The 20801-nt window shown below is 43.8% G+C and overlaps 1 protein-coding gene and 1 long non-coding RNA gene across 2 annotated transcripts in view; one reads left to right on the plus strand and one right to left on the minus strand.

Moving 5' to 3' along the window:
- Positions 1-8601: 8601 nt before the first annotated feature.
- Positions 8602-13214, minus strand: LOC144987241 (uncharacterized). The gene is made up of 2 exons (XR_013651112.1): positions 13084-13214; positions 8602-12972 (listed from the first exon to the last, which is right to left on the minus strand). It is a non-coding gene; the product is annotated as an uncharacterized LOC144987241 (long non-coding RNA).
- Positions 12942-20801, plus strand: part of fgf11a (fibroblast growth factor 11a) — a 103051-nt gene continuing 95191 nt past the window's right edge. The window contains exons 1-2 of the mRNA XM_020711519.3: positions 12942-13668; positions 13746-14060. Of these exons, the coding sequence (XP_020567178.1) occupies positions 13868-14060 (193 nt within the window). The 5' untranslated portion in view covers positions 12942-13668; positions 13746-13867. The remainder of the gene's footprint in view (positions 13669-13745; positions 14061-20801) is intronic.

The raw sequence follows: 20801 nt of genomic DNA on the forward strand, positions 1-20801 counted from the left end.
AGTGCCATTACCCGCCTATGACTGCATGAGCGTAACGCATTCACACATGCAAACCCTGCACAATGACATGCAAGGACTACAAGATTTAGTGCGATGTTGATTTTTTGCTCTGCCTTTCCCTTTGCAGGACACCAACCCGTTATGACATGATGTAAAGATCATTGCTACCTAGTTTTTTATTCAAATCCCCCTAGAACAGTGAATAAGTCAGGGTTTGGCAATGACAACAAATGGTAAATGTCATATAGTAATAATAAAAATAATAATAATTGATGCTTTATTGATCCCACAATGGGGAAATTCTTGTCCGCATTTGACCCATCCCCTGGGGGAGCGATGAGTTGCAGCCTAACCGCGCCTTTGGAGGCAGTAGCTTAAAGGGTCTTGCCTAAGGGCCCTCACTGGGTGGTGTTAATTGCTCGCCACTGATATGGTAATTGACCCAGTACCATCGTTTATTCCCTTCCGCGAATCTAACCCTGGATTCCTGCGTGGTAGCCTCTCCCTTACCAACCGAGCTACCCAGCCGCTAAATACTTGTTTAGTGCTTTTTTTTTAAAAATCTTCCTCGAAAGCCCAAGGCACTTTACAGTCACAGTCCCATTCACACACTGATGGTGGCTCCGCTGTCGAACACTGGCGCCAACCCATGCCCACCAAAGGCAAGGTGGGGTTCAGTGTCTTAACCAAGGACACTTCGACACATGGCACAACAGGAGTTGACATCGTCACCTTGAAATCTCGTCTTTAACAAGGATCAGGTTGACACAGACCTTTAATTTGGTTTTATTTTAATTTTCCAATCATTCACTCACATGATGCAGTTGGCCAGTAATTTGGCATTTGAAACTCTTAAGAAAATCTTAAGCTAAGGCCAAATCCAAATTGCTTCCCTGCCCCTCTGGTTCCTCCCTTTTGCTCCAATTGTAGGGGAGTCCAAATGCGTTTGAGAGATTTTGTTTAGCTCGCTTTAAGTGGCAGGGCTGTAGACTTCAGACAGGCTCACTCCTGATTGACTCAGACCGACTAGGACCAATCACTGCTTACTGTCGATGTCTGGATCCAACATGGCGGTGTCTGTATCTTGAAAAATGTTGACTGAACTGAACCGACTTCATTTGTTTGGGGCTGGAAGCAAGCCATTTTCTATGGATGATGTCACACTCACTCAGTCCAGTGCTCCTATACAGTCAGTGGTTGTGTAATCCTTGGTGCTAATTGCTAAACTGATGCTTCACCACTCACTGGGTTGATGCCGTCAAAGCGGTTCTCGCGTACCGGGCCGGCACGATGAGCCAGTCTTTATAAAACGGCACTTGAAGAAGGTCAAAGCCGGCGAGGGTTCTCATCTAGACTCGCCATTTTCAACTGTTAAGAAGTCAGTATGGGGGGAAACGCCACAACACTCCGATAATTCCTTTGGAGGTTTAATTTACCCACAAGGTTAAGGTGGGAGGTGTAGCTGCCATGTTGAGGTAACTTAGAGGAGAGAAGATTTGGATAGGTGAAAGGATGAGATGGTGGAGTTTATAGAGGCCAGTAAATGTGTGCTGCAGTGTGGCTGCCGTCCTCCCTCTGTAGCATAAGCAAAGTCGAGATGCAGCTAAAGTTGCTGAAAACAGACTTAGATCCACCCTCTCAGGATCCTCTTAAACACGCCCCTCCCTGTTAATGCTCTTTCCCACCACTTCCCGCCCCGTCCCGGGCTTCCTCCTCCATCCTCCCTTTGTCCTGCACGGATCATAGCGGACTAATCTCAATCTGTTTCACTGCGATATCACACACCAGCTCCATAGCTGCAGCCGTGCCAGCCTGTTGGGCTGGCCGCTCTGCCAGCCAGCATGAGCGCTGGTGAACAACACATGCTTAAGGTTTAGTGGGCTTTCTGTTCGCCTGAAGCCCTGCAGCTATCAGAATGTTGCCACCATTGGGCCTCTTGTGTCTCTTTGTGAGGCAGTGCGATGTGGTTTTCTATCACTGTTATTCAAGGTTGTTTTTATGTTTTTATGACTACAATGAACTTTTCGATAGTCTGTTGGCTCACATACAGCTTATGGCCACAGGAACCAAACAAGGAACTTGTTCCTCTTTTGTTTCTATTTGTTGCGCAATTTCATAGAAATAAAAAAAAAAAAAAAAACTTTAGCTACTGTTTGGTAATTGTTTCAAAAAAAAAGAAAAAGGGACCCTACCCATTCGTCACTACCAAATCCTAGTCCCCGGTTGGTAAAATTCACCCTGGTTTATCTTCTAATGCATGTTCAATAGCTGTAAGTTTTGTATATAGAGAAAACGGACGTAAAAATGTGCATAGCTACGAGTTTTCAACGCAGAAGCATCAAGCTTACATGTACGCCCATTTACACAGACTTTTCTTTGAAAGTGGTCGCTTGAATGTGCATTACTGAGGGCGGCGTGAACGTAGCTTTAGGCGCATTGAACCAGCCAAATGAGTCGAAGATAAGACCGTCAGTCAGACTTTAACTGCGTTTACAGTAACTCCTGAACTTGCATGTAAAATTCGGTGAGGTTCACGGCTGGTGAGGCACTGATGTCATCAGTCAGATTTACAAACATATGAACTCTACAGAGAAGCTTATTCACCATTTGATTGGCAGCGGTTAAAAAAAAAACAAGCAAAGAAAATTCCTAAGTTTAGACACGTAATCGTCCATTTAGAAAAGGATGCTAAACAATATTAAAGAATAACTGGACAGCTGTCCTTGACGTGCTACTACTACTTTTTAGCCGCTGCGTCACATTCTTCGGGATCACCAGCGCCCTCTGCCTTGAGGTAGGCGTACTGCGTCGCTCTCCTAGTGTATTTGAGTCACAAACTGGCAATGTAATCAGTTGACAAGGAATAGATAAATGAAGTAATTAAAGATAAAGCGTCTTTTATCATGAAAGAAAGACTGAAACAGTCCAGCGCATGTGTCAGCTGCAGCTCAGTCAGCGTGTCACTGATGTTAGCCGCATTGGCATTTTCACGATACCTGTAACTCCCAACACATAAAAAAACAGACTGATACAGCTAGACCAAACATTACTGTAACTACACGAACTCCCAACCTTCTTAGTGAATCTTAAAAAAATTGTCCACATTAACCATGTTAGCGTATTTACAGTAACGCCCGACCTTGTTTGTAACGCATAGAAAAAACTAACTGACATTTTAACAGAGTGCTGTTTAGCTCTCAAAATCACTTCACCGTCAGGAAACACAACCAGAAACAATCCATGAGTCACTTTTACATACAAATCAGGGCTTTTAATTGTGCGGAAAATCTGGTAATCAATTCTCAAATGCTAAAGTAAAGAGAAAAGAGAGTTTTTGTTTTTGTCTAAAAGGCATTACTGGACAGTCAAACAGCCATTTTGAATGACGGGTTACAGGTCCAAGTTGATTCTCCAGTTGTCAGTCCTGAGATAAAGTTGAATTTTTACCCATAATTCACAGTCAGATTACCAGCCCTCAGACATCTTTGTTTGTTAGGATGACCTGATTTCATCAGACTGCTGAAGTCTTTGCTCTTCTCGTCATGACAGGCGGTTTAGTTCACTTCATTTCCAAACTCCTCAGTCTGCTGCGACTTCAAAACCGTTTAAAGCTGCCTGTCGTGTCTTTCTCTCCTCCTTGTCCCTGTTTTTTTCCCCTCTTCATCTCTTTCTTTCATTTCCTCTCAAGCCGAATCCCCTTCCCTGTCAGATTTCTGTCTGTGGACATAATGTCAGCGTCTCCCCGTGCCCTCCTCGCCGTTGTTCTTCTCCCATCACCTGAACCTAACCTTCCGAGTCTGCTCCACCTTTTTCCGTGCGCTGTCTCCTGGTTTTTACCCCCGGAGATCCGTCCCTGCGGTAAACCTCTGTGATTCGCCGCACACATGAATATTCATGCTGGGGTTTTTAAAGGAGACACAAAGTGACACTGTGTGCGATACTGGGCTTGTGTGTTTTACAGATGGAGGAACTGCTGCTCAGTCAGATGTTCCGTCAGCAGCCGGGGTTCAAACACAACACAGGGAAGGTCTGTTCTTTGATCTGTGGATTGTTTTACAGATTTAGCGCTCAGACGTCTCCTTCTTGGCTGTAAAGAGAGAAGCAGCGGCTGAGACCGTTTTAATTGGCTGGACACTTTGATAAGGAAACTATGGAAGCAGTAAAGATCTGGAAATGTGGCTTTTAAAGCAGCTCTGAGCATTGTAAGGGTAGCAGAGAGGTACATTTTCCTTAAAGTCCCACTACAGTCCTCTTGATCTATTATAAAAGTGTTCCTTTTTATTATGATTATGCCATTTTGACCCAAAACTTAAATAAACGGTTGTTTTCTAGGACATAGTTTCTTTGTGGTGGTTGTGGGCGTAACTGTAACTATCCCTAGAATTAAGAATTAAGAATAGAATTAGAATTAAGGGGTCAAAAACCAGAAAGTCAGCTGAGCAAACAAATTTTACTGTTACAATAGGGGGTAATGAATTTTCTGACACACAAAGTTTATATTTAAATAAACCCCTTTTGTATTTGAGGCCAAACTTTATTTATAGTAATTATGTTTGTAAAAAGGAGAGGGAAAAAATTATAAGCATTTCCTAGTTTTGTTAAATCGACTGTTTTATATTCATCAGAACAGAAATTTGTTTAATAGTATTTGATTTTGAAGTGGGTGGAACTTTTACTTTGTCCTGTGGAGCTCTCGTTGGTGGACAGGAAAATGGCGTACGTTCTTTGATCTACCACAACCAGGCCAGGGGTGCTCATTATGTAGATCGCCATCGACCGGTCGATCTTCAAGGACATGTGGGTAGATCGCAGGCCAGCAAAGATAAATAACCAAGAAAATGAAAACATATTCCTAAAAAATCTGTCAGCGTGAATTACGGGACTTGATTGACATGCAGAACGGCCAATCGAACATCCTCTGAGACATACGTCACTGCACATGCGTGTTTAAATACACTGAGCGCAAACTCTGTCTGTCATCAGAAAGTCGCTACTTGCGTAGCAAGTCTCTGGCAGAAGACCACCCCGGCCCACTGGAGTGTTTATTGAGGCCCGGATCGCCCCGCGTGCCTCCGCGGTTCCGGCCCGATGGGTCCAAACTCAATGAGGCTGCAGTGTTTTCCGTGGCACGCGCTTCTGGAGCGCTTCCCACGGAGCCAGCCGCGCTTTAAAAATGCATGAAACACGATAGTCACTGCTTTCTGTGTTTGTAATAAAACGCCTCATCTGTGACTAGAAAAGTATTTCCTCACATAGATTTGTGTACTCTTACTGTGTTTTTTAATTATCAGTACATAAATAATTTTATGTACTGATAGTTAAAAATATTATCTTTATTAAACAGTAATTTAGTCTCCAAATACTCTCTCTCTCTATCTCTCTCTATCGATCGATCGATAGAGACATTGCACCCCTGGTTTATGCAATTAATGTAATTTCAACAGATTCTGACCCGAAGAGAAAAGTAGCTTTGCACCAATATGCAAAACTTTTGGTGTTTTTGGTGCATATCAGTGCAAAGCCAGTTCTTTGTCCGACAGATTCCATTGGAATTACATTATTTTTTGAACGGTCAAAGCGGTACGGCAATTCATAGAAGGTCAACACTGGAGCTAAAGCTAGAGCGCTAAAGGGTTAATCTCTTGTTTTTGTAACATTAGTGAGGTGGGCGGAGCTTACTCCAGTCATTCAGCCCATACCATTCCAGGCTTTATCGTCATCATTCAGAATCCTTCAAGTGACGAAAGATTATCGGTGAAGTTTATGTGTCCACGAGTCAAACAGGTTTGAAAATCTGCCAACAGAGGGTGCTGTTTCTCAAATGTCAGGAACTTGTGGATTTGAAAAAGCACAAAGGCAGAGAACTGAGGCTCTAGTCTTTCTACTTCAGTGGAGGTTCTTTGAGAACAAGTTAAGTTAGTCTTGTTTATTTTTAGGAAAATGTCTTTTTGTCATTTGGCATCTCCTTTGTTTTGTCACTAGGGAACGTCTGAACTTCTGCAAACACTCAATTCCAGCAGATAAATAGTCCAAACCGTTCTTTTCTTTTTCACCGTCGTTCCAAATTCTCCATAGATCAACTGTTAGACGAAAGAGGCGAGCAGCGTTCATCTGTCAGTAAATATAGAGTTACCCACACAAGGTCTGGCGTTGGTAATGACTGCAGACGGGAGTGCAACATTTATGAGCGGAAAACAAATGGTGTCACACCTCAGTGCTGATGAAACTTCTCTGACTGAATGTCTGTGTCGCTGCTGAGGGACTGGAACGGGCGCAGAAAAGCTGCCACACTTCGTAGACGCTAGATTTCTTTGGTATTTTTCGCTAAATGGAAGTAAAAGTGAAGTTAATGAGGGCGACAACGACTGGTAACAAGTATCCAGTAATAGTTAAACAAATGACTCCGTCACGCCTCGCGTCTTTCCATTTAGCCGAGGCTGGAAGTACCTTTACTTACAATGATTGTCATTTTGTTTCCGGTCGCCTGCAGCGCGCCACGGCGATCTGTCGTCCGATCACTAATGGGTTCTGTTCGCTTTGGTCGCTTTTGTCTTTCAGTGCAGACAAGAGCGATGCTTTCCTGCACTCGCGTCATCAATTTGCGGGAAAACTGTTTGCTTGTGCCCTCAAAGATTGAAACAAATACCATCAGATTGGTTTATTTAAACTCAACCACATGGTTCTTTGTTTATGTTTGCTTTTAATCGATTAGATGATGGGATGTAATTTGATCAATTCTGTTCTGGTACGATAGTATGGATCTGTTCAGGCTGCTTCTCAATTTTGAAATATCTCGAAGCAAGAGAGGAAATTTCATTGGTTTTGTTCCAAATATTGAATCATTTCACTGACATTTTCTAGTGGTGTTGTTCCAGACTTGTTATAATTAGCCGAGGGGATTCTGAATTATAAAAATGGCAGTAAGGAAACTGCCTCAAATTACAGACCAATTTCACTACTACAACAGAATTCTGAAATAATGGAAATGCTGTTAACAATTAGACTTGATCCCTATTTAAGTGAATATCATTTATTAAATGTGTCAATACAGATTTTAGATTTTTCTTCATCTGTTATCTGATTTTATTAAGATGCCAATTTTTTCTATTGTGTTTATAACATTTTGTTAAAGTTATTTTATTGTGTTTTACTTTTGAATCTGTACAGTGTCCTTAACTGTTTTGAAAGGCGCTTTTAAATAAAAGGCACTATTATTATTATTACTTTTAGTATAACCGTTATGGAGCTGATGGAAAATGTCGCAACTGCCATTGATCAAAGATCAAGCTGTTTTTGTTGATTTACTCAAGGCGTTTGATACCATTGATAATTCCCATAAATATGAATATTATGGTCTTCAAGGTCAAATAAATCAGTGGCTGAGAAGTTACTTGGATATCTGTAACCATTAATACTGTAGATTCAAATTTAGATCAAATTTTATATGAACTGCCACAAGGCTCAGTCCTGGGACCAAAACTAAATAGATATTTTTAATCAGGGACGGTGAGATCAATAAAAAGATGTTGATATAGTTGAACGAGAATTTCATATACATATAAATATATATATATTCTTCACGTCGCTCAAACAAGCTTCTCTGAAAAATCAAAACACATAGGAAAATCATCTGCAGCGTCAGAAGAAATACAACCACCACAAAATTGCAAAGACATGCTGAAGCCATACAAGAAAATCTACATTTTAAGTTATAAACTAAGTGTCCAATGGCACCAACCTCATTCATGACTATCTTTGGAATTAAACCCAAAAAAATCCCCAAATCTTAGTTCTAATTGTACAAAAATCTAAGAATTATGTTTCCAAGACCGTCTTACCTTTTTCTCCTTTTTTCTTTGGAATTTTATGACACATTCCCAACAGAATCTGCAGAAAACCTGCTGGACTTTTGTTATTTCTCTCCTACATTTGCATTCCAGTCTCATTAGATGAGAGTTTTCTTTCTGCCAGGAAGGCGAGCCGGGTACCTCCACTTTATGATCATTTAAAATCCCCTGCAGGAGACCTCCTCACTTCCATCCCAATCTGAGACCAATATGGCCAATTAGCCGCCACCGACAGACACGAAAAGGGCGTCATTGCATATTTTTGGAAGTCCACGCTCGGAGATTTGGAGTAAGGAGAAAGCAGCAAAGAGTATCCCAAAGAGCAAAAGACAGACAGACACAGACAGTTCATAAAGCACACACAGTTGAACCCCTCGACACGCTTCCATTTGTGCTTTTATAGATGCTCCGCGCACGTTTTCTATCTTTATTGGTATTATTTATCAGTGACACCGAAGATGCACCCGAACGTGGGCTGAAATATGAAGTCATAATGCATTAGCGCCCTCAGCTATCTCCATGCAATAGCTGATGTCGGGATGACAAATCCTGAGTAAAAAGCTGCAAAGGCCGGATTTTTTTTCCCTCCACCGTGTGCAGATGCTTGAACAGCAGATAAATTGAAAGAAAGGCAAGAAACGGCATGTAAGTGACTTGGAAAAAGGCCAAGACACCACACGTCAATTTTACAAATAAAATCAACTTTAACTCAGATGGAGTGTCTCTGTGAACCACATAAACATTAGGTCACTGCTGAGCCCCCTGTTCGGCATCTGTTTACATTAAACAAGGTATATGCATGAGTCAGGATGGGTGTTCTTGACCACCGTAGACATTGGTACTGGTAGCAGTACCGGTACATTAGTACCAGTATTCTTCACTACTAGACGCAGATGTAGTCTTGAGTACGTCCGGTAGTCAAGAGTATCGTACGTAGTCGCAATAAGGGCCCAAGTCTGGGTTTCCCTGTGCCTGTCCCCAGCCTGGTTAAACTAAAGGGCTGTATCAGGAAGGGTATTTACCCTAAAGATCCCTGCCAAACCACCTATGGAAATCTGTGACCGCTAATTAATACTGTTTTTTTTTCCCCTTTACAATCCTCCAATGTTTTTTAGAATGTCTGCGTGGTTTTCCCACTGCAGCAACTACTAAAGTATCCTTTTTGTCTTCTAACATCTATAAAACAAGAAATTCCTTCTGCACAGTATCTTAGCTGTTCCTAGCACTGTTCTTTTCTGGACTGAGAGGTCTGAGGTCTTTCCAGGTATCTGTTGTAGCCACTCATCCAGCTTGGGGGTTACTGCCCAGAGTGCTCCAATTACCACAGGCACCACTGTCACCTTCATTTTCCAGGCTTTCTCCAGTTCTTCTCTTAGTCTGTGGTATTTCTCCAGTTTCTGATGTTCCTTCTTCCTGATGTTCCCATGGCTTGGTTTTGCCTCATTCACCACCATCCTATTAGTCTGGATCTGGAAGTTCCACAGGATCTTTGCACTCTCATTCTCTACCACTTCATAGGTTTTTCCCACTTGACCTTGGGGTTTTCGGGTCCATATTCTGCACACATGTGCTGGATTGTTTCAGCGCCTCTTTGCACAGCCTCCACCTTGGGTCTTGTCTGGTGTGGTAGCCCTTTCTAGATCCCATTTTGGCTCTACGGCCTAAAAAAGCGGTCTACAGTATCGATATTTCGTGCGTTCTTCCTGCGTTTCTCATACAGGTTTGACTATTTTCCCCCAGCAGACAGTCTTTATCCACCCGTAAGGGCAGTTTTGCGACTAACATTTAAGGCACCTGCTGTATCTAATAAAATGTACTATAAAATATATACTTTTTAACGTATTGGAAAACAAAAGCTACTCTGTGTTGTTCTGAGATCAGTGTGGGGTTTCTGATGAGTCCCAAATAACTTTGATAAGCAAAAGAAAACCCTTTAACCTCTTTGACCTTCAACTTAAACTGCTTGTTTGCGGCATTTTGTCGTTGCAACAAAACAACAGTGATGAGAGGAAGTCCTCCATAACTAAACTCCTTCTGTGGATGGAGCATTTCCTCAGATGTCACTGCCGTTTTGGACCGTTGTTGGCTCGCCTGGTTTGAGAGGTTGCAGGAGTGTTTGCCTCTAAAGCAACTTCCCGCGTTGACCTGAACTCGGACGGACGTGTGGACAGAACTGGGGAAACGTGATTGGTGGAAGGGTTGATCAGAACAGACGGAGAGAGGCTGGAAGGGGGAACGGTGAGCAGATAAACAGCATTAAAAAAAAAAAGCCAGGCTCTCCCTTTGGCAGTGGCAGCCCGATCAGTGTCACCCTCAGTGGCGTTTACTGATGAAAAGTGACTGGTGCAGAACCACTCACCCACAGATGGCCTTTGTTGACCAAATGTGCCCATGCTGCACTCCTCGCCGGCGTGGCCTCACGTCTGTTGTGTCTTGGTTGGCTTTTGTCTTCTCTGTTTTCCTCCTGTAGCGACTGAACGACTTCATTCTCATGCTTGGCCCCCCCTACACTCCCCGAAATCAAATTCCACGAATGTTCCGACTCTGTCCTTAAAAGCAGTAGAGTGAAAGCCGGTGGGTAACTCCCTTAATGCTTGTGGGGGATGAGGCACAAAAGGTGGGGCAGTAAAAGAGCGAAAGGGAGTGAAATGGTTTCTTTACGCAACGGCCCGGGAAACTGCGATCCGGCACTGATGGGTGTGTTTCTGCCAGCGGAGGGGGAATCCTGCAGGGTTTTCCCTCGCGTTGTCACTTTACTGGCCTGTCGGGAACAGGAAATGGATCCTCGCTGCTTTTCTTTTTTTTTTTTTTTTACATTTACCTCTGGGGGGGGAACAGCAGCTGCTGTGCAGCACTTTGCTGTTGGTGCAGTTAAAATGGATTTGTCTCTCTGATGACTCTCCGTGGATTACCATTAAACTTCCGATGAGGCTGATGTTAATACTGATAAAATCGTACTTATCATCCGCTACAAATAGCAATTTAAAAATATATATTTTTGGACAATCAAAGCATTGAAATGTTCATGTTAGATTCACAACTTTCAGCTTGTGTAAACAAAAGAACACAAAGTTCACTTCAGCAGCTAGCCACTAGGGGGCGTGTCACGAAGTTGAATAGGCAAACTTCACAATATTACTACAGCCACCTTTTTTTTTTTTTTTTTTTTTTAAAGTGGTTGAATTTCGTTAAGACCCACTCTAATGAAAATGGTGTTTTTTACACGTTCTTCTTGTATTTTTCTGATGATGAAGGACAGTTATAGAGAAAATTAAGCCTAAAACTGCATTTCTGAGTATTTTCAATATTGCTGACCCTTTTTTTGGCTCACATAATGTTAGTATGGGCGTGTCTGGTGGTGTAAGCTAGCGGGAGAGAGTGTAAACAGAGAGCTCTCATTAACAGGAAGGAAAAGAGGGGCGGGGTTACTCCACTGTAACAACTGGAAGTAAGAGGTGATTTTCTAAAGAAATCGTGCCGCTCTACATTTACTATGTCTTCGAAAACGACAAAGGATTTCGGGTTTTTGTTAAAAACAGCATAATCATCATTGAAAGACCACTGGGAACAATTTGAAAATACATCCAAAAGTAGACAAGTGGGAAAAATTGACAAAATTTGAATCCGTAGGTTCTTCGGGGTTAAAATATGTATTTTTATTTATAATTCATTAAAAGAATTTTGTAGTTTCGCCTTCTATTAGCTTCAAATTTGCAACTTTTGACAATGATTATCATCAAGTCAATCTCTCCTCTGGGTGGATTCATTTCAGTATGAATAATTGCCATCCATGTATCTTTTAAACCCACTAATGTCAGTTCTGAGTCGTTGGGTTGCTGGAGCCTAAATAATGTATATGTGCAAATTTGAAACTCACCACCTTCAATTTTAAAGGAATAATGGGGGGGAAAAAGATAATTTGGACAAAAATTACAATTAAATCCGCTTTTTTGGAGCCACTGTTATATAAAAAGAATTAGAGCAACAAGAGTTTTATTTATTTATTACAAAGTTAGAGAAGCAAAAAGTAAAATATCACCAAAATGGTATACGTGTGCAAAGATGAAATAGAAATAAAAAGATATGAGTAAAATAGTACAATAAATGTAGCTAAGAAAGAGTAAAATAAGTATTTATTCATTATTTTCCTCATCACTGTTTGCTGTAAAGTAAATGTTTGTTTTAATTGTATTTTTCTTAAATGGTCCTTTCTGTTGTGGACCTTCACCTTCAACCAGAACGTCGGAGAAGAGAAAGTTTGGAGAAGGCCTTCACGTCTTCATGTGGAGCGTCCTGCCAGCACGCGCCGGGTGGGTGTGTGCCCCCCCCCCCCCCCCCCGACTCAGAGGAGCGCTTGTGTTCACACATCTGACAGCAAGTGTGCGTGGAAGCGTCCGTGTGTGAGTGTCGATGAGGCTGCTGCGTCTCCACGCCCTTGTCAAAGCTGGCAGCCGCGCTCCGTTTGTCGCTTTAAGCCAACGCCACAGGGGAGGGGGAGGAGGAGGAGGAGGAGGAAGTGGGGAAAGTGAGGTGCCCCATCCCACTTCGGTCCGGGCCGGCTTGGACCAGCAGAGGTGATGGAACCAGAAGAAGAGGAGGGGAGTGAGGAGCAAAGAGGGGAGGGGTTAAGGGTAGTAATTTAGGAGAGAGGAGGGGACACACATGCCCACACATTGACACACGCACACACACAAATGCACCCAGACACGACTACACAAGGACACACACATGCAGACACGTACACAAATGCGCACAGACAAAAAACACAGACAGACACACATTTAGGCGCCTTCACCTTGTGGCGCGGCTTCACGCACACGTGCGCAGACTTTCTCACATGGGTGAGAGAGGCGCCCAGTTCCTCAGACCCCCCCCCCCTCCTCCCCCCAGTACCTTGGACACACTCACATCTGGACTCGGCAGAACCCGGACCGGACAGTCCGTCTCCCGCCAGCAGAGCGCCACCTCTCGTAGGGCACAGCGAGTTCCCATCACTCTGCGCTCCTCCCTCGCGTCCTCTCCATTCATTCATCCCTCCATCAACCCCCCTCCCCTCCCCTCCCCAGCTGTGAAGCGGCGTGCCGGCTGAAGGACACGGCGCTGCGCTCCGCTGTGGCGCGGCGCTCTGCTGGGAGAGAGTTGGAGAGCTCGATCAGATAGGGGGGACGGCGCTCCTCCTCTCACTCCTCTCTCCGTCTTTCTCTCCACCCCGTGCTCCCTCGTTCATGAATGTCACCTCTGTCTGTGGGAAATGCCGGATCCATCAAGCTGTCCGTCCTTCTTCGCTGTCTTCTTTCTTGAGGGTGAGAGGATGGTGACAGGATGGTGACGAGCCGCGCTCCGTCCAGCGGCGTCCCTCCATCAGCCTGTGGACCTGATGCCTCAGACCGGACAGTCCCCACTTCTTCTTCTTCTTCTTCTTCTTCTTCTTCTTCTTGTGTGACACAGCTGCAGATGGAGAGGTTTTGCTGGTGAAGGACAAAAAAGGGGAAAGGAGTCATCCCTGCACTATCACTACATCCACTTTTGGAAGGTTTTTTATGCAGACACTGTTGGTTTGGGACCTATCTTATTGTCTCCTGTTTGTGTAGTTTTTTTTTTAATTTTTTTAATGAGGCCAATGTTTCAGTTTCCTTTCAGGCTATTTGAGCTGAACCCCACTGGGGGCTGAGAGCTCAGTTGTGGATTTTCAGAGGACAGAGATGGCTCGTCGCAGTCGAAAGATGGTAAAGAATCAGAGTTTTTTCCAAGCCTGAGTCCCAAAAACAGGAAAAGCAAAGAAAAGGACAGTTAAGGGGATCAATCATTCCCAAAAGTCCCTGTAAGTCTACGCACTTTCTTTTTTGCCGTCTTTTTTCCTGCTCTTCTGAAGTCTGCCCCTCTGCACCATCACCTCAGCAAGTGCTTCGTCACCCTGGGTGAACGGGCGGAGGGGTGGCCCACGGTACCCCTCCACACCTGGGCGCCTCCGCCAAGCCGCCGAGGGCCGGTGAGGCGGCTGCAGGGTCAGCCCCGGGAAGATGGCGGCACTCGCCAGCTCCCTCATCCGCCAGCGCAGGGAGGTCAAGGACCCCCAAGCCAACCGGCAGATCGCCAGCAAGCGCAAGCCTTGCCCGAAGAGCAACAAGTCCCTGTGCCAGAAGCAAATCCTCATCTTGATATCCAAGGTTCGACTATGTGGCAGTCGAGGGAGGAAAATGGAAAAAAGACCGGGTAAGACCTCGTCTTTACGGCTTTCTTTTGGTCAGATGGCGGTGCCCAATCACCAGATTAATCCCAAACTGTAAATCTAAATCTTAATCTGAATCTGGAAAGCATTTCAGTTAATCTGAACATCCTGCACCAGCTGAGGTAGTACAGGTCTTTCGCTAGGGTTTGGGTTGTTGAAACGACTTCTGTTGGGGAACATGTCAACACATTTGGCTTTAAGACAAATGTTTCTCTTATTTTTTTCGTTGTCGCATATTTACCGTCTCAAAGAAAACCATTTGCCAAATATGGTCCATGAATTTAAAAAAATGTCATGCATAGACAACCGTGCCTGATGACCCAACATACTGCTGATGCATCTTTTGTTTGCACTATTTTTGGGCGTTTAGACATCACTTTGCCTTCCTCCAACTGGCAGAAGTTTGTACTTTATTAGCCACGTGGAAGATGTAGAAAACTCCATTTGAGACCACTTACTCCAAAATGCAGTCCATGAATCATTGATAAAAGTATTGATTATCATCCTGGGAGGGTTCTTTCTTCTCCTTCAGTCGTGCATATAAAGTAAAATAGTGCCAGGAAGGTGCGGAACGTCTTCATTGAAAGTTTCCTGAGACTTTCACCTATTCAGGTCCATTGGAAGGAATCCAGAGATTTTCCGACTTGGATCCAGATGTCCTATCTGTCTGCACTTCCATGGACGTGTAGACCTTGCATAAGTGCAACTGTGTGCTCGTTCTGTGACGGCCATTACCACAAAGTGCCAGGTTCATCATGATCATTATGGAGGGAAGCTCAGGCGTGGATGCAGCAGCTGCCACACAAGTGCTCGGTATTGTAATTGCGGCTGTAAAATATGTCGGACGGGCCGAGGTGGCGACTCCTCTTTGGGGAAAAGGCCAAGCCGGCCTTAAAACCCATTGTTTGAAGTCATTTCCCCTAATAGCGTCGCTGCTTTTCTCACTCCTATGGATTTATTATGGTAATGGTGCGGGCGGTATGGAAGCTGTGGTTACAGATGCATTACCTGCGCCGCCATTTCCCGCTGTGATTTACGGCAGACGACGTTCAGGGCGGTTGTGGAGGGCGTATGTGAGAAGCCCATGCAGGACCCTTCTGATCTGTCATTTTAGAGGGGTCTCCTGGGTTTTTAGTCAACTTTGACTTGTGGTTTGTTATTGTTTGACTTCCTGTTTTCTTGTTTTAAGCCCTGCCTCTTCAGCTCAGCAATACATTTAGCTGATTTTATAACAATTTTAATTTAAAAGTACAAATCAATGGGCTGCACGGTGGCGCAGTGGTTAGCGCTCAAGTCCTGGCTGGGGGACCTGGAACAGAACATCAACGGGGACCTTTCTGTGTGGAGTTTGCATGTTCCCCCCGTGCATACGTGGGTTTTCTCCGGGATCTCCGGCTTCCTCCCACCATCCAAAAACATGCTTCATAAGTTAATTGGCAACTCTAAATTGTCCTTAGGTGTGAGAGTGAATGGGTGTGTGTTTGTGGACATTCTGCCCTGCGACAGACTGGCGACCTGTCCAGGGCGTCCCCTGCCTTCGCCCACAAGTGGCCGGGATAGGCTCCAGCAGCCCCGTGACTCCGATAAAAGGACAAAATGGAATAGAAAATGAATGAATGAGTACAAATCAAGCAATTTGCAGATGATTGATAACAAAAAAACAAAAAACAGTTTAGCAAGATTTTTTGAATCAGATTTTGAATTGCAATAAAAAACAAACGTTGCGGGTTCATTAATCTTTTCCACCCAAATGTAAGAACAGAAAAGCAAAGACAGGCTTTAGATTTGGACTATATCCATTACCACTACAAGAGATTGGTTGTAATAAGTGAAGCTCTGTCTGTACTGTGGTAGTGGGGGTGTGAGGGGGGTGTCCTTAAGCTCCTGATCTATGGGTCGGTCTGGGGGGGGGCTCAGATTGGCGACACTGTCAGGTGTGGATCCTGAGTTGGGGCTTCACGGCTTTTGTTCCACACTCATTAACCCTTGTGCTATCCTAGGCACTTTAACATTGGGAGTTGGGTCATCTAGACCCACTAGACAGTGCTCTGAACCTTTTTTCTTCAATGATTCGTGATCTTCACTGGTGTCCATGGATTACATGAAATCTTTCCACCTTTATCCACCTTTGTCATGGTAGGGAGAACACGCCAATGTAAGGGTGGGGTCATCTAAGATAGCACAAGGGTTAAAGGTTTTAGTGAAGCCACACTCACCTGAACACATCTGCCTGAATATGTGCATCAGTGTGTACCGTTTTGTTCAGACAAGCCTATTTGTATACTTATTTGTATTTGTGTAGATATGCTGTGTAGGTGTAGGCGGTACTGTGAACAGTTATTCATTAAATTAACCCTTGAGCTTTAGCTCCAGTGTTGACGTTCTTCAAACTATCGTAACCCTTCAACCATTGCCAAATTCCATCAGACTCTCAAGCTGATGACAGCAGCTCTACGCTGAGACAGTGTCACTTTGATCCAACGTAAATCAGTGCCTCAGAATTCGTTAAAATACTGTCAATTGTGTAAACGGTTGAATAGTTACGTGGTGAACTATTTCCTGCCACCAGCGACAACTTTGGTATTAAAAGGTCAACAATCTTAACCTTCAGGCAAATTTCATTGACTATTTGTTTGGTTTTTATGACTTCCCTGTTATGAAGTCCAACTTTTTTACCAAAAGTATTCGCAGCCTGAAGTGAAAAACCTTTTTCCCATTTCTTTATTTTTTTATGACAAATAATGGTGTGTGTGTGGGGGCGGGTCTTAACTGATCTCACAATTGCTCAAATTTCTAATTTTTTAATATTTTTTTAATCAGCAGATAGATAAATCGACTGATAAACACTTAAATGTTGCTTAGCTCCACCCCATTTTTGGGTGGAGTAGCCAATATGGCTGGCCGAGGATCAATTTCATGTTTGCCATTTAGAATCCTATTATGCCACAAATGTGCTATCCAGTGTAAATATTCCCATTTCTGCCATCCATCCATCCATCCATCCATCCATCCATCCATCCATCCATCCATCCATCCATCCATCCATCCATCCATCCATCCATCCATCCATCCATCCATCCATCCAACCATGGAGAAAAAAACACAACCGACATTTATACATTACATTTTTTTGTGTGACTTTGAATGAAGTTTTTATTTTAGAAACTACTAGACTCTCCCCACAGCATCCGACTCATTCCTGAAGTTGCTCGGTCACATGTAGAAAATCTGTCTGCCACTTTCTTTAACCAACCGCTAAATTCAAACACCCAAGCTAGCAAAAGCTAACAAAAACACAATAATAAAAATAATAATAATAATAATAATAATAATAATAATAATAATAATAATAATAATTAGCAACAGGCTAACTAACGTCACGAGTAGGCTGCTAATAAAATTGCCCAAGTAGTGGATTCACATTTAGCATTATACTTAGATAAAACAAATTTTAGTGACATTTTGGCATTTATCCGTCAAACCTAAGAGTTTGCGTCCGATCTTTAGTTTTCACTTTGAGAGTGAAGGTTTAAGAGGAGATCTATATCACATTCTAATGGTTCCAACAAGTCTGGGTCTCCCTCTGCCAATTCTCAGCCTGGATTTAAATACAGGGATGTGTCAGGAAGGGCATCCCGTGTAAAAATCTCTGCCAAACTACCTGTGCGAATCAGTGAAAGCTGATTCGCTGTGGCAACGCCTGCCCGGATGTGCCGACAGGTGAACAACAAAAAGATCAACTTTACCATTAAAAGTTAATGGGAACTGGAAGCCAAAAAATTGAACACCAACTTCCGCTGTGAAAATATTGTCTGGCGTTATACTGGCCTCAAAAAGGTTGAGGACCACTGGGTAATAGGGTCATGGGGTTGCTGGATCCTATCCCATTTACCATTGGATGAATGCACAACAGTCCCCAGCCTGTCGCATATTTCTTGTCTGAACTGTTTATGAAGATAATACAAGTGTGACCAGATTCCAAAACCATCCTCCCATAAGGGGAAGGAGGTAACAAATAAGTTGTTAAAAGCCTTTTACTTTGTGTCCTTTAGTGTGGAGATGTTATACCTGCCTGCTAATGCGTCACCATAAACTGTTTAGCCCCCCTCCTTGCTGGTGAAGGCCATTTGAGGCCATTACAGGAGAGAATGAAGTGTCCAAAAAAAAAGTGCTTGTGTGTGTGTGTGTGTCCGCAAACATTTGTTGCCTCCTCGCCTTTAGGTGAGAGATGGTGGCAGTTAAAGTATTTGTGTCCCTGCTTGACCCGCATCCCTCCTTCCTTTACCTTCTCCCTCATGCCCCCCCTCCGTCCCCCACCTCCACACACAGCTCTAACCCTCGCCTAACCCATACAAATGATACCCCGCCACTACAGCCCACTCATCTTATAACAAGGTCATCTCGCCCTGCAAAACAACCGCACACAAACCCAAGTACAGATATCAAGAATTATCAACCCTTGCAGCACTTGAAATACACACACACACACACACACACACACCCACACCAACCCAGCTGATAAATCAGCCAACAAACAAACGATGAGATTTCATGATAATTTCGCTGGAGAGGAGGGGAAAGATAATTCCAGCCAGCTGTGTGTGTTTGTGTTTGATGTGCTGATATGAGCTAATGAGGATGTTAAGCCGCCTATTGGATATCAAAGCGGAAATGGCTTGTCCTCTAGAGCTGCGGCGACAGCCCTCCTCTTTTCTGTTAACAGGAGTTGCAGAAAAAAGTAAAAAAAACAACAAGACAAACATCAGAGATCTGGTCGTACGAAATCATCAGCCGCCCTCATTAATGTGTACAGATTTGTCATTAATGGACGACGGCGTTCAGAGAGCATCCAGCCGGGCCCATTTACTGGTTGGTGGGACGAGCCGCACCGGAGACGACTGCAGCCGTGGTTTGTCTCTTTATCATCCCTCCTCCTTCTTCTCAGTCCATCATCTTCCTCCTCCTAGCCTTGACTTCCCCCTCCGCTCCACAAACACTTATCTTTTCAAGGACATCTTGAGTAGAACTAACCTGTCTGGTTCCCTATTAGTGGGTGAATAATCCAACGCTTCGTGGATTCTGCTTCACGATGATGGGAAGAGCCGACATCGAAGGATCAGAAAGCGACGTAGCTGTGAACGCTTGGCCGCCACAAGCCAGTGTCTCTCATTGTCTCCTGTCTCTCTTCGCTCACTGTATTTCCCCAATTGTGTTGAATCAACAAAAAAATGACAGAAAGTCACATGCATGTTGGTAACAAACACGCCACAGATTCGCCAAAACATCTACCGTAACCTCCTAACCATGGAGACATGTAAATAACACGTTCTTTAACACATTTTATGCATTTTCCATGTATGACGTTTTGGTATTTCGTGTTTATTGTCGTAGAGTAACTTTAAGTGTTTTTTGCGTTCGTCATTCGTCGATGTAAACAGATGTCCGTTTAGGGTTTCGGCAGACAGGTCTTTCCGTGAATTTGAGTTTGAGCTGTTCAAACCTTTGGGTCTGCGTGATTTTTGCAAGATACGTACGCAAATTTGTGGCTTTCCACAACGTTCCACGTATATCCACTCTCTTACATGAGTCCGGCCTATCAGCGACCAGTGTCTAAAGTAAAGAGCACGTGTTAGACCCTGCTTTATGGGAGATCAGCCTCTATTGGAGACCGGCCACTAGTGGTATATTCACGTATGACCAATTTCCATTTGTGGAATATACATGTAGTGGCTATGTGACATAGCCTTCAGTCCTTTCAGACCTTTCACGCGATCAACATAAATCAGCTGATTCTGATGCATATGAAAGCGCCTTTTCGTATTAGCAACGTATTAGTTAACGTGAAGTGTTCCATATCGGCGCCAAAAGAATTTTCTGTCATGGTTTGGGTTTCTTTCTATTGGTTTTTGGTTTCTCTCATGTTTGAGTTCTGTTTCCTGTTTTATTTTGTAAGGTTTCCTGTTTTGTCATGCTTTTGAGTTTTACTTCCTTGGTCTCAATCTCTCCTGATCATGTTCACCTGTGTCTTGTCTGTCCTGTCTGTATATAAGTCTTGTCTCTGCCTTCCTCTTGTGCTGGTCCATTAACGTCTCTCCCCTTACCGTCTTCTGCCATGTTTTCATGTTTTACCACAGTGAGTTTTGTTTAAATTTCCCTGCTCTGCAGCGCTTTTTGTTAAATTAATAAACCCCTTGCCCTGGAACCGTGTGCCTCCGTCTCTGCATTTTGGGTCCTTCACGCTCACCAGCCCTCCCTACCTGACATTTTCTTTGTATCTGAATTTGCTAATTTGTGATGATTAACACTTCTCTACTGTAATGTGTTGCATATCACAAAGCGGCTTTTCCCAGCTTTAGAATCCGATGGATTTACGTTGATTGCGTAATCGGTTGAAGAGTTACGGTAGTCCTAAGAAGGTCAACTCTGGAGATCAACAAACTAACAACTGCATACCATGTAAATGGCATTAATCTACCAAACTTCATTCTTACTAAATTCTTGATGTCAAATGTAGGCTGGCCGTGGAGCAGCAGTAGGGCGGTCGACCCATGATCGTAAGATTGCAGGTTCGATCCCGCAGGTCCCGCCTTGCATGCCCATATGTCGAAGTGTCCTTGGGCAAGACACTAAACCCCACCTGGTTGGCAGTGGAGCCGCCACCAGTGTGTGAATGTGTGTGTGCATGGGTGTGACTGTAAAGCCTATATAGGTATACTCCATTAGAA

This window comes from Oryzias latipes, chromosome 18 (genome assembly GCF_053564925.1).
Source record: "Oryzias latipes strain Hd-rR chromosome 18, Olatipes_Hd-rR_3.1".
NCBI lineage: Eukaryota > Metazoa > Chordata > Actinopteri > Beloniformes > Adrianichthyidae > Oryzias > Oryzias latipes.